Here is a 13572-nt window from a genome sequence, read left to right as displayed (position 1 = left end):
CAAATCACAAGGAAAAGAAAAAACAAAAGAACACCACATCGAAAATAAATTCGAAATACTAGAATCGCATGCCTCTTGTATTTGGTATTTTTACAAAGAAATAAAACTAGTATGATGCGGAAATTAAATACTAGTATACCTTTTCTTTTGCAAGCAAAAACCTCTAGATCTTCTATCGTATTCCTCTTCTAACCTCGGACGTTGTATGGGCAACGATCTTCCGAGATGAGAAACCACTAAAGCACCTTCTTCTCCTTTCTTCAAGTTTCGGCCAAGTACAATGCTTCCAAAAGATGAAGATCTTTTTCCACCAACCAAGCTCTAAGGGATGCAAGCTTTCTCTCCTTCTTCTCCAACTAGAATCCGGCCACCACTTGATCTCCAAAGAGGATGTGAGGTTCGGCCACAAGGATGGAGAGAAGAGAAAAGGAAAAGGCCGGCCACACCAAGGAAGAAAAGAGGGAGAAAATAATCGAGGTTGTTCACCTTGAAGGCTCCCAAAACCCCCTCTTTTATAATCCTTAGCTTTGGCAAATAAGAAAATTTAATTACAATAAAATTTCTTTAACTTTCCTTGACATGAATTAATTAAGAAAAATAAAATAAAATTTCCCAATTAAACATGTCATGGCCGACCACCTCATGGAGAGCAAACAAGACAATTTTCAATCAACAATTAAAAATTCCTTTTTTGTCTTCGAAAATTTAAAAAAATAAAATTTTCCTTTAAAATCCCTTCATGGTTGATAAAAAGAAATTTCTATAATTTTAATTTTTCAACATGTGAATAATTTACAAAGAAGAAAAAATAAGATATCTTTCCAATCTACAAATAAGGAAAGAGATTTAATCTCTCTCTTTAATCTTTTGTAAAAACTTATAAAAGAGATATTTTAATTTTTAATCTCTCCAATAAATTATATTTTCCACATAAGAAAATTTTAAAATTAAAATTCTTTTTTAATTTAATAGGGCCGGCCACCCATGAACCAATGGTTTGGCCGGCCCTAGCTTGATCCACAAGCTAGCTTGGCCGGCCCCTACAACATGGGTATGAAGGTGGGTATAGTACTCTATAAATAAGAGGCTACGATAGGGACCGAGAGGAGGAATTGATTTTGGTCTCCCGATAAAATTAAGCATCCCGTGTTCGCCCCGAACACACAACTTAATTTTATCAATAATAATTCATTTCACTAGAGAACTATAATTGAACTACCACACCAATCCCAAATTATATTTTTGGGCTCCTTCTTATTATGAGTGTGTTAGTCTCCCTGTGTTTAAGATGTCGAATGCCCACTAATTAAGTGAGTTACTGACAACTCATTTAATTAATATCTTAGTCCAAGATTAGTACCACTCAACCTTATCGTCATGTCGGACTAAGTTCACCTGCAGGGTTTAACATGATAATCCTTATGAGCTCTTCTTAGGGACATTATCAACCTAGATCACTAGGACACAGTTTCCTTCTATAATCAACAATACACACTATAAGTGATATCATTTCCCAACTTATCAGACTTATTGATTTATCGAACTAAATCTCGCCCATTGATAAATTAAAGAAATAAATATCAAATATTTGTGCTTGTTATTATATTAGGATTAAGAGCATACAATTCCATAATAACTGAGGTCTTTGTTCCTTTATAAAGTCAGTATAAAAGAAATGACCTCTAATGGTCCTACTCAATACACTCTAAGTGTACTAGTGTAATTATATAGTTAAGATAAACTAATTCTTAATTACACTACGACCTTCCAATGGTTTGTTCTTTTCCATTTTGGTCGTGAGCTACTGTTTATAATTTATAAGGTACTGATAACATCATCTTCTGTATGTGACACCACATACTATATTATCTACAATATAAATTAATTGAACAACTACAAATAAATGTAGATAATTTGACCAAATGTGATTCTTTATTCAAGATAAATGTTTACAAAAGCTTAGGCTTTCAGTATACACTCTAACAGTTATATTAAAACTTGAGTTAGCTTTGGCTAATACGCCCAAGAATTAATATAAATGTGATTTATGTCCTATCTTTCCAACCGTTAGAAGAATGCCTACAGTTAAACTCGATTTAACTAGTTGTACTCAATCAAATTGAGTCTCTACTCACCCATGCGTTGATAGGCGGGACCAAGATTGTCCCTCTGTACCCTACCAAGATAATATGTGTTGCTCTGTTTTGGCAGATTCAATAACACATGTGATCGAGATAGTGATAGGTATCACGGCATGGTAGACATTTTAGAGTTGACGCGATTGAGATCTAATCTAATCGTAGGGTGCATCTTGTACACGATTTAGATCTAATCTAATCGTTAAGGCGCTAATTAACTACTTTACTAGCATGCATCAAATACACACACACAAACAATTAATTATACTATTTGTGATTAGTCATGACCCTACTACAATCTTCTCAAGCCAATGAGAAGATCAGATGGTCAACCTAGGGTCAACAGTTTCTCAAGCTCCTCCCTTTGACCATCTTGTGTTGCTCGTGCCCTCCTCGTAACTCTGTCTTGAGTGGACCTTCCACGGCTCCAATTTTGTACATTATAATTTCGAAACTCGAGTTACATTCGAGTCTAAACTAATTTACAACAAGAATAAATGGAGAAAGGCACGACGCGCAGGTCGCGTATCAAGTATACAGTACACACAACACAAATGACGGCGCGCAGGCCGTAATATGAATTACAACACAAATTTCAAATCCAATTTGGGTCTTTTGGGCCATGACTATCACAAAATAATACATAATTCTAAATTATGTATTTTCTATAATTTTTACTATAATTTTTATGAGTAAAATTCTCGGCGGTCCTGTTTAGCGGGTTTTCGGGCGCAATCGCAGAACGAATCCTCTTGCAGGGCCAGGGACAGTACCCCTACCCACGATATAACCATCGCGAGTGTTCCTTAGCGATCCTACAGCGCCTTAGCCCGCTGTCCCAAAACGTTTTGGGGTGAAAACTTGTCGTTTCGGAAAAATCTTCTTGGTAGTCGAAGCCTAAAAGTGTCGAAACACTTGTGCTTCGCTTCTATGAGAAAAATACCCATAAAAATCATAAAATTACAGAAAGTTACAGAACTAATATTTTTCTAAAAAATACAAATTAAACTCGTACAAGACTTCGCACGTGGCTCTGATACCACTGTTGGATTTTTCGGGCCGAAAAAACCTCTTTTTTGCGTTGCGGAAACCCCGAATCTCCCATGCCACCTGATCCGTGCGAAGTTTATAAAACAAAATTTCATGTACGAGTTTACTAAAGCCTAGATCTACACTAGGAGAAGGAATTTACCCTCGATGCGATGCCCTTCGCAATCCCGCTCGTCCAACGGTTCGCCGGATCTCGAGATCGTCAAGTGTACGATCCTCTAGAAGTATCCACACGAACAAACTAGGTGGAGAAGACCAAACAAAGGTGTGCTAACACCTTAGATGGTTCGGCCAAGGAGGAGGAGAGGGAGAGCAAGAAGAGAAGAAAAAGGAGGAATGAATGCCTTGAATGAAAATCAAATTTTCATCCACAATAAGTAGTCGCCCACATTAAGGAGTGTAACCTCCTTTCTCATTTAATGTGGCCATTAAAGAGGAGATTTGTAACCTCCATGAGGTGACATACACATGTGCAAAACTTAATGATGTGTAACACCATTATTGGCCACTTAATGCCAACTCACAAATGAGGTGGCATATAGTCAAGTCAAACTTGACTTTTCCTCTTCCTCTTAAGACAAGTCAAACTTGACATTATAACTCTCATGGTTGATCAAGTCCAACCATTTAATTCAAGCCAATTTAATATAATGGATCTAATTCATTTAATTAAATTGATTCAATGAGTCATAATCTAAATTAGACTCATTGAACACATGAATCAAATTGAGTCCAACTCAATTAGTTCAATTAGGATTACTCTTAATCCAATTTGATTTATCACATGAATCTAATCCTCTTGGTTCATCATATGAACCTAATCTCCATCTAATTGTCCTTTGTGTGTGACCCTATAGGTTCTTGTAACGTTGGCAATGCTTCTAAACTCATTTAGAAGCATAAGTAATGAGCGGTATCTAGCAACACATCATTACTACCCAAGTTACAAGAATGTTGAGATCCAACATCACCTTGTGACTACTAATTGTGACTCCTCACAAAATATGACATTGTCCTTCTATCCTAGACATCTAGATTGATCAATATGAGGCATAGACCGTGTCATCCTCTAATCAATCTAAATCTTGAACTCCAAGTAGACTCACTCAATCAAATGAGCTCAATATCTCATATTGACTAATTTGGACATGACCATGCACTTCGTGGTCTCACTCTATCAAGAATATTGATGTCGCTCTCGTCATATAGGAGGGATAGATCCCATCTACATCACTCACATCTCTCTGCATAATTCGTTACATACCTAGTAATCGCCTTTATAGTCCACCCAGTTAAGGGTGACGTTTGACGAAGCCAAAGTACGTAACTCCTTATGTAGGGATCCATGGTGACTTAAGGTCCAAGGACTAGTAGTCATACTAATAGCCACATGAGAAAGTATATGACACTCATATAACGATCCATGATACTTTCTCATGGCGGGTCATTCAGTATACATTCTCCAATGCATATCCATGTGTCAACTTGATATTTCTATATCCATGACTTGTGAGATCAAGTCATCGAGTTGACCTACATGCTAGTCTCGTCGCATTAACATTGTCCCTGAATGTTAATACTCGACTAGGAATGATTAAGAGTAGTGTTCCCTATATCATCTCACTATCGGTTCAACTAACCGATTGATATAGGTAAGAACTCTCTACTCAAGGACGCTATTATACTTAGTTTATTTGGTAACAATACAAGTAAGCATAATAACCAAAACCAAATGTCTTTATATATAACAATATGATACAATGAGTCCATATAACAATCATCAAATGATTGGCTCTAGGACTCTAACTAATAAATACCTCATGTGGTAACATCTCATGTTTCAACCACCGCACCGCCTCAAGGGAATAAGACCAATACATTCCCAGTAGCCTTCTGAGTCTTATTATGCCCTCCAACTTTAATTTCACACGTTAAATAGGTTATTATAAGTTTTTAAAATTCATACAACTTTGAATAAATTTTGCACAAACTCACAGTTAATTTAGACATTATAATTACTCAACAACAACACTATATTCTTGAGACTCTCATGACTCTGACCACTATCAAAATTTTAAAATCTAGACGTTATACAACCATCAGTGAGTGTGTTTTGATCTTTGATCAAAACTCACTAATGACTTTAGCCACATCAAAATCAATCCAAACTTAGACCAATACACTTCTAGGAGACTCTCGAGTCTCATCATGCCCTCAAATATAACATGTTGTAGATTTTTTAAAATTTAGATAATTGTATGTTATTTTAGTACAAACTTACTATTGGACTTATGCATATCATATTCACTCAATAATAATATCAATGTGTTCATGAGACTCTCCTAACTTTGACTATATCCAAAATTTTAAAATATAGACATGGTACAAATATTAGTGAGTTTTGATCAAAACTCACTAATAGCGTTGGTTATATCCAAATCAACCCAAACCAGGACCAATACACTCCTAATAGCTTCTTGAGTCTCACCATATCCTCCAACCTTTTGAGTTTTTAAAATTTACACAATTTTGAATAAATTTGGCAAACTCACTGTTGGACTTAAGCATATCATATTCACACAACAACAATATTAAATATGTTTTTGGGACTCACTTGACACTAATCATACTTAGAATTTTAAAATCTAGATAATATATGATTATCAATGAGTTTTAACTAAAATCTATTGATCAACTGAAACTAGATCCAATCCACTCCTAGTAATCTCCTAAGTTTCACCAGACCCTCCAATCTTGGCTTCACACCTTAGATAAAGAATTGAGAGTTTCTAAAAATTATATAGCTTTGAATAAAATTGGCACAAACTCATTGTTGAATTTAGACATACATATTCATTCAACAACATCACCAATATATTCATGAGACTTTTTGACTCTAACCATGTCCAAAAATTTAAAATGATGTCATTATATAGTTATCGGTGAGGTTTGGCCTTAGTCACATCAAAATCAACTTAAACTAACACTAACGCACTCCTAAGAGTCTCTTAAGTCACACAATGCCCAAAATTCCAAATTTTGGAGTCTATATAACCATCAATAAAAAAAACTCACTAATGATCGTATGTTATCCAGAATTTAATGGACATGGTTTGAGTTGGAGAAGTCCTAAGAACACATTCGTACTGTTATTGAGTAAATACGATAGACACAAATTTAATAGCGAGTTTGTGCCAAAATTACACTAAGTTATTAAGATATAAGAGCATGGTGGAGGTTCCTATTGGAGCATTAGTACTAGTTTGAGTTGATTTCTGATGTTTCAATGTTATTAATGAGTTTTAGTCAAGATTCTTTGATGATCGTATAATATCTAAGTTTTAAAATTTTGAACATAGTAAAATTTAGAGGGAGTCCCAAGAACACATTCATATTATTATTGAGTAAATATGATATGTCTAAGTCTAATAATAAATTTGTGTCTAAGTTCAATAATAATTTTGTCTCAAAATTATATAAAACTATATAAATTTCAAAAACTCACAACACATTGTCTAAGCTATGAAATTAAGTTTGAAGGCACAATCAAACTCTTGAGTCTTGAGGCTCTTAAGAGTGTATTGGTCTTGATTTAATTTGTTTTGATATGACTAAGATTATTAATGAATTTTGGTCAAAATTTACTAATGACTTTAGATTTTATTCGATTCCATTCAAATAAAGACCGTTGTATTCTTGGGACTTTTTCTAGCATAAGTATACTCTCCAATTTTAATTCCACCTTATATTTAACCCGTTATGAGATTTTAAAAAAAAAATCAAGGAGAAATAGTGCTTTTAAATTCTTATAAGAGCATCCATAATAAAATTGAATATTTCTCCTAAATAGTTGTGATTCCCATATCTACATCATCAATCAAATATCTCACTTCTCAAATATCTCTAATCCCACGATCAAATATTCCACTAATCAAATATTTATAGATCTTATCCATCAAATATCTCACTTAAATATTTAAAATTCTACAATAAAATATCTTATAAACCAAATATCACTACAATTTTATTAATTTACCTCTTAAATAAAATTAATTATATTTTTTAATTCTCCAATTTTAAAAATTTAAAATAACAAAAAACATAAAATAAAGAGAGCTAAGCAAATGAATCCGATTTTTTTTATAGTATTTAAATAAACTAAGATTAAATCAAACTTGAACTAAATTGAAACTTAAAAATAAATGTCAACTCTAAATAAGTATTCCAGTAGGAGCTTACAGGGACCATATTGATAAAATTGGAAAAGTTGGAGGGGTAAATTGAAGATTGCTATTTGAATTCCTCACGGACCCACGTTCTCATCATCATAGATCCACGTCTCTCAATTCCTTTCCTTGCCACTAATTACACCATAATATTTCATTTATTTGTACTCTAATTACTCTGTTCTATTATAATATTCCAATTTCTAACCGTACAAAATTCACGGAATAAATTACTCCTATTTCACATCTTTACATCCTTAAACTTAGATTTATTCAAATTAATTAGTATTCCGAATTAAACATTAGCTACATTACACCACATTACTATTAATTTTCACACAGTAAATTACTCCAATTGCCACGTGGACTGAATCGGGAAGAACACTGAAACCCCCAACGGTCTGTTAAGTCGACCGTTGGAGGACGAATTTAAAAATATGAAAAGCGGCAGCGGCGGCGTCGCCTGACAGAAAAAAAGAACATCTGTCTTTTCTTTTTTTTTTCCTTTTTCTGCCCGAATCAATATTTAAAAAATAAAAATGTAAATAAATATTTGGAAAAAAAATCAAAAATGCTTTTTTAAAAAACAATTAATACCTGACAAATCCATTTACGGTGCTAATAATTAACAACGAGATCATCGCACATTCTTCGTTGACTAACTTGGCAACGAACATTAATGACACCTCGACAAATACGCCTTTGTAATTAACTTTTCTTTTTAGATTTTGTTAATTAATTTTAAACCAATAGGGAAGCAGCAGCATCTATATCCACACCCATAGTCCTGTACTTGTTCGCTCCACAGCAAATCTGTCTTCTGCGGGCTGTCATTTTCTGTCTGTTTAAGCTCATTGTTTTTTGTTTAATTACAATCACGGCAGCTGAAAAGCTCCGGCGTTATTTTCCCAAGAAATTGATAAAAAAAAAGTTCTTTTTTCTTTCTTTCTTTTCTAATTCAAACCTCCAACGTCACGATGAACGAAAGAGACGTAGCGCAACGGGCGAGGAGGAGCACGGTGCAATAAAAGCCTTCTCGATCGTCTCAGTGCCGAAAAAGTTGGGAAATTTAAGAGGCCAAGGCGCTGCTTGTGTTTCCATGTTCATGTGACATGGCGAGTATCAGTAATCATCTCCTCGACCGACCTAGTCTTTTTTAGCGGCGATGGCAGATCTGCGGGATTGGGGAGAGGAGGTGGTGGTGTTGGCGGTCATGGCGGACGGTGTGGAGGAGGAGAAGGAGAAGGAGAAGTGCTGTGAGGGAGAAGAGAGCAGCAGAGATGAGGTGGAGACGGGAGGGGATTTATTCAGCGAGGAAGAGGGCTGCGACAGTAGCTGCAGCAGATCCAGCCTCGGGACCTCGTCCTCGGCGGAGCAGACGGCGGCCCCGCCGCCGGTGGGTTGGCCGCTAAAGCAGAGCTCTGTTTCAGGCTTCGAGATTGACGATGAAATCAAGAAGGCTGGTGAAGGGGATGACCACGACGGATTGGTCGGAGATTTGAAGCCCAAGTGTTCAGGTAATTTTGTTTGGAGGAAAAAAACTTGAAATTGAAGTTCAGTTTGTGAAAAAGATGGTTTTTTTTTCAGAGATGGAGATGATGAAAGAGAGATTTGCCAAATTGCTGCTAGGAGAAGACATGTCAGGATGTGGCAAAGGAGTGTGCACGGCACTGGCGATCTCTAATGCCATCACCAATCTCTGTGGTAAAAAAAAGAAAAAAAAAACGCTTTCATTTATATTATTCTTAATTTGCAAAGCTTTCATATTAATCTTGTTGGAATTACTACTTTCTCAGCCACAGCCTTTGGGCAACTGTGGAGGTTGGAGCCTCTTGCTCCTGAGAAGAAGACAATGTGGAGAAGGGAGATGGAGTGGCTTCTGTGTGTCAGTGATCACATAGTGGAAATGATTCCATCTTGGCAAACGTTTCCTGACGGAACCAAGCTCGAGGTTTTAGTTCTCTTGAACAAAAACATGTTTTTTGTGTGTGTCAGTAAAATTTGTTTTCTTACAGTCGTTGATTCTCAGGTCATGACCTGTAGACCTCGATCTGATCTATACATCAATCTCCCAGCTCTAAGGAAACTGGACAACATGCTCCTTGTAAGATTCCACATGTTTTAATCTCAAATAATTTGTGTGTTTTTTTGGGATTTTGGTGATGATCTTTGTTAATCTGCGCAGGAAGTGCTTGATAGTTTCAATGAAACAGAGTTCTGGTACGTCGATCAAGGCATCCTCGCGCCGGACAACGACGGTGGCGGCGGCTCCGCCTCCTTTCGTACGCTTCACCGGCGAGAAGACAAGTGGTGGCTCCCGGTTCCCCGACTTCCCGCCGATGGCCTCCAAGAACAAACCAGGAAAGCCCTGAACCACAAGCGCGAATCCACGAGCCAGATCTTGAAGGCCGCCATGGCGATCAACAGCAACACTTTGTCGGAGATGGAAGTCCCCGAGCCTTACCTCGCCTCGCTCCCCAAGGTAACCATCTCCTCTCCGTCGATCACAAAATTGAATTTTTAGCACAGATAAACAAGCGACCGAAATCCGATTTGAGCTCGCAGAGCGGCAGAGCGAGTTTAGGCGATCTGTTGTATCGCTTTGTCACTTCCGATCAGTTCACGCCGGAGTGCCTGCTCGATTGCCTGGGTTTGTCGTCGGATCATCAGGTTCTCGAGGTCGCGAATCGAGTTGAGGCGTCGATCTACATCTGGCGAAGAAGGGCATCCGCTAAACCTCTCCTCGCCGAGCGAGCCGAAACGCTCTTGATCTGCCTGAAGCAGAGATTTCCCAACCTTTCTCAAACCGCGCTCGACACCAGCAAGATCCAGTTCAACAAGGTACCTCCTCCGCTCCTTTCTGTAAACGAACTTCTAAATTACAGTAACCATGAACAAGCTTGATTTTTTTTTTTAGGACATCGGGAAGTCGATCTTGGAGAGCTATTCGAGGGTTTTGGAGAGCCTGGCGTTCAACATCGTGGCTCGAATCGACGATCTGTTGCACGTGGATGAATACTGCAGGCATTCAGATCAGAATTCTTCTTCAGTTCTTCCTCCTGCGCTTGGAATCATGGCGAAGAAGAAGAAGAACGCAGCAGCAGTGCCAGTCTCAGGCACCGTTCCTTACATGGCTGCTTACGGCACACCGCTGATAAGCTGCTCGTCGAGGGGGGAGCGATCTCCGTTGGCGTACAGTAAGAAGCACAATAATCGTGGATTTGGAGTGAAGAAGGTGTTGACGAGTTATCTCAGCAGCGAGCTGCAGAAGAGCAAAGGCTCCGGTGATGAAGCAGAGTCATCTTCTTGTCCAATTCCATACAATTACTGATGATAAACTGAACAACATATCATGAAACATCTAAATTAGAGTTTGTAGTTTGTATTATTATTATTATTATTATTATTAGCAGAATTTTATGACAATGGAAGGGGAATCAAATTTACTGGTTAAGCTGCGCTAACGAAATACCGACTACAATTGTTGATGCAATACCATTAAATAAATATATTGGAATAAAAATATATTTAAAAACAAAATGTGAGTGCCGGTCCAATCAGTGATACGATGAGATTTTATCGAGTTGATTAATATTGTGGTCCGGTCATTTCCGTTTTGATCCCCGTTGACGTCTTCGTTTCCATCGATCAGATCTCGGAACCAGGTTCCTCCTCATCTCTCGATCCCTTCTCGATTTCTGTAGCAATTCGTTTGGATTCTCGGTGTTCGAATCCATTTCTGATCGCCGTTTCCTTTGTTTGATCGTCGACTTCGATCACGATTCCTCGCAACCTGTTCTGGTTTGATCATCCACTTCTGGTCGGTGGGTAGGGCGGCGGCGGCGGCGGCGGCGGCGGCGATGGCGCACCGATTGGACCACGAGTACGATTACCTCTTCAAAATCGTCCTGATCGGGGATTCTGGCGTCGGGAAGTCCAACATCCTCTCCAGGTTCACCCGCAACGAGTTCTCATTGGATTCCAAGTCCACCATCGGCGTCGAGTTCGCTACCAAGACCCTTCAGGTAAGATCACTTCAATTCCTAGCTTCTGTCCTGTTCGTGAAATATTGGGTCATTACATGCATGCTCTAAATAGATTTAGATCCAATAGCAACAATCGTTTGCTAATCTATAGCACCTCCAATTGGTATTATTATGCCTGGAATTTCTTTGTGTGAATAAAACTATAACACGATTGTCCAATCGATGCTCATCATTCTTTCTTTTTGGACGTATTTTTAGAACATTATTAATGCGAATGTTGTAGATTAATGTTTCTCGGTTTTGCAAACTACCTCCCATAAGAATAGATTCACTAGAGGCAGATGGTATACCTCATATAACCCAAGCTAAAAACTTAAAGTTTATTTAAAATGTTCATCAAATGATAATGGAGTGTTCAATGTTGATCTTTAGCTAACAAAAAGGTACCTAGCTGACAAAAAATGCATTTACAATGGCTAGACTCCGCTGCATATTTGGTTCAATTGGGCAACTCTGTTCCTATAGTTGCCAAAATAGTGAACTTGAATTGTTCTGAAAGATAGGAAGAACGAAAACAAACACACGAGCAAAAGGATCGCCAAGGCTCGAAAGCTTAACAGGCAGGCGGGTGATCGGTGGTACCTAAACACCCCAACATTAGGAATCAACTTAAAACAAGCATGACCTTTGTTTCATCAGTTGGACAATTTTGCGTATGGTTTATGGAGTTTCTTTGTTATTGGATTTGAGCATCTGAGCCAAAATGTGCCTCATTTATTTCTGTAGCAGACATGGAGCTGCTGATTGTGTTATGCAGAATGGTAAAATACCTAAACCATGATTCCATTATATTCCCTATTGTTTCACTTTATTGTAAATTCAACAGCTACCTTCTCAACTCCTCAGTCCGTGAGACAAGAGAAGTAAAAAAGACTGAAGGGAGCCTGGATGGGAAAAAGAACTTTCCATTACTTGGAATTTGAAGGGAAATAAAGGAAAAAAGGGGGAAGTTCTTTTACTACTGATGCTCTTCATAATTTCTGTAGAAATCAACAAAATTTATAACGTTTAGGTAGATAAAATATTACCTGAGGAGAAGAGAATGTTACACAGGGTTTATGTGAATAACTATTTCGTTTTACTTGAAATCATGTATTTTATTTTTCTCAAATTTTACTTAACTTCTGGGTTTGTATCAGATCAATAACCGAAATGAATGAACAGATTGAAGGGAAGACAGTGAAGGCGCAGATTTGGGACACAGCTGGTCAAGAAAGGTACCGTGCCATCACCAGTGCATACTACCGGGGTGCGGTGGGAGCACTTCTCGTCTACGATATAACGAAGAAGCAAACCTTCGACAATATGCAGAGGTGGCTACACGAACTCAGAGACCATGCAGATTCCAACATTGTCGTCATGATGGCTGGTAATAAGTCAGATTTGACGCATCTAAGAGCAGTTTCAGAAAGCGAAGGACAGGAATACGCCGAGAAGGAAGAACTGTCTTTCTTGGAGACTTCAGCACTAGGATCGGAAAACATCGAGAAGGCGTTTCAAACGATTCTAACAGAGATCTATCACATAATGAACAAGAAGGCACTTGCGGCCCAAGAGGCAGCAAGGAATACCGCACCTCCTAGTCAAGGCACAACCATCGATGTGACTGATTCTTCTGCTGGAAGCTCAAACACTTTCTGCTGCTCGAGCTAGATAGATGATCACCTTCTTGAAGAAAGCTTAAACGGTTTGTGGTCTGAGGGGTTTTAGGATTAATCGCGAATACTTGTAGATTATTCTCTCCTTTTTTTTCTCTCTCTAAATTTAGTGTGGCTTCTTGAGGTGAGTTTCTAGCAAAAGACAAAATCGCAATGAAGCGTGCAAAATCTGGATTTTGGTTTACCACTTAATTAATTTTTGCTTCATAGAGACTAGTGGCTCATTTTGTGTTTTCCTAGGTGTGTTTTTATTCTTCTTTGTTTTTTTTTTTAAAGAGATTTTAGTTGTCCCCAGGCATAACGCAGACGGTGAACACATAGTATCTCTGTGTATTTGTATGAACTTCTCTTCATATCCATGGAGTCGACACTAGGGGGACCGTTAAGGTAACGGATCTATTTTTTTTTTTTAAAAGAGATTTTAGTTAGTATTTTTGTAATATTTACCAATTAA

The 13572-nt window shown here is 37.8% G+C and overlaps 2 protein-coding genes across 6 annotated transcripts; both read left to right on the top strand.

The window, feature by feature from the left end:
* Window positions 1-8413: 8413 nt before the first annotated feature.
* Window positions 8414-10860, top strand: LOC122001182 (rop guanine nucleotide exchange factor 7-like). Of its 2 annotated transcripts, XM_042555794.1 has the most exons (7): window positions 8417-8931; window positions 9002-9118; window positions 9211-9365; window positions 9444-9518; window positions 9600-9896; window positions 9980-10255; window positions 10332-10860. In XM_042555794.1, exons 1-7 carry the CDS (start codon window positions 8580-8582, stop codon window positions 10743-10745), a joined length of 1686 nt encoding a protein of 561 aa, XP_042411728.1. In that variant the 5' UTR covers window positions 8417-8579; the 3' UTR covers window positions 10746-10860. The 2 variants fall into 2 exon arrangements, with proteins under 2 accessions (XP_042411726.1, XP_042411728.1); XM_042555792.1 differs by having other exon boundaries at window positions 8414-8931; window positions 9211-9518.
* A 110-nt stretch (window positions 10861-10970) lies between these two features.
* LOC122001183 (ras-related protein Rab2BV-like) lies at window positions 10971-13329 on the top strand. Of its 4 annotated transcripts, none has more exons than XM_042555795.1 (3): window positions 10971-11079; window positions 11247-11439; window positions 12625-13329. In XM_042555795.1, exons 2-3 carry the CDS (start codon window positions 11275-11277, stop codon window positions 13111-13113), a joined length of 654 nt encoding a protein of 217 aa, XP_042411729.1. In that variant the 5' UTR covers window positions 10971-11079; window positions 11247-11274; the 3' UTR covers window positions 13114-13329. The 4 variants fall into 4 exon arrangements, with proteins under 4 accessions (XP_042411729.1, XP_042411732.1, XP_042411730.1 ...); XM_042555796.1 differs by lacking the exon at window positions 10971-11079 and adding an exon at window positions 12190-12221 and having other exon boundaries at window positions 11313-11439; window positions 12307-13329; XM_042555797.1 differs by lacking the exon at window positions 10971-11079 and adding an exon at window positions 12187-12221 and having other exon boundaries at window positions 11320-11439; window positions 12307-13329.
* Window positions 13330-13572: the final 243 nt, after the last annotated feature.

This window comes from Zingiber officinale, chromosome 7A, assembly GCF_018446385.1.
Source record: "Zingiber officinale cultivar Zhangliang chromosome 7A, Zo_v1.1, whole genome shotgun sequence".
Taxonomy (NCBI): Eukaryota; Viridiplantae; Streptophyta; class Magnoliopsida; order Zingiberales; family Zingiberaceae; genus Zingiber; species Zingiber officinale.
This window is presented reverse-complemented; position numbering and strand designations above follow the sequence as displayed.

Coding starts and splice junctions, on each gene's coding strand:
- LOC122001182 (XM_042555792.1), top strand. CDS start 8,580: ATGGCAGATCTGCGGGATTGGGGAGAGGAGGTGGTGGTGTTGGCGGTC. Junction 8,932..9,001: donor TTTGAAGCCCAAGTGTTCAG/GTAATTTTGTTT, acceptor TTTTTTTTTCAG/AGATGGAGATGATGAAAGAG. Junction 9,519..9,599: donor AACTGGACAACATGCTCCTT/GTAAGATTCCAC, acceptor TAATCTGCGCAG/GAAGTGCTTGATAGTTTCAA.
- LOC122001183 (XM_042555795.1), top strand. CDS start 11,275: ATGGCGCACCGATTGGACCACGAGTACGATTACCTCTTCAAAATCGTC. Junction 11,440..12,624: donor TCGCTACCAAGACCCTTCAG/GTAAGATCACTT, acceptor ATGAATGAACAG/ATTGAAGGGAAGACAGTGAA.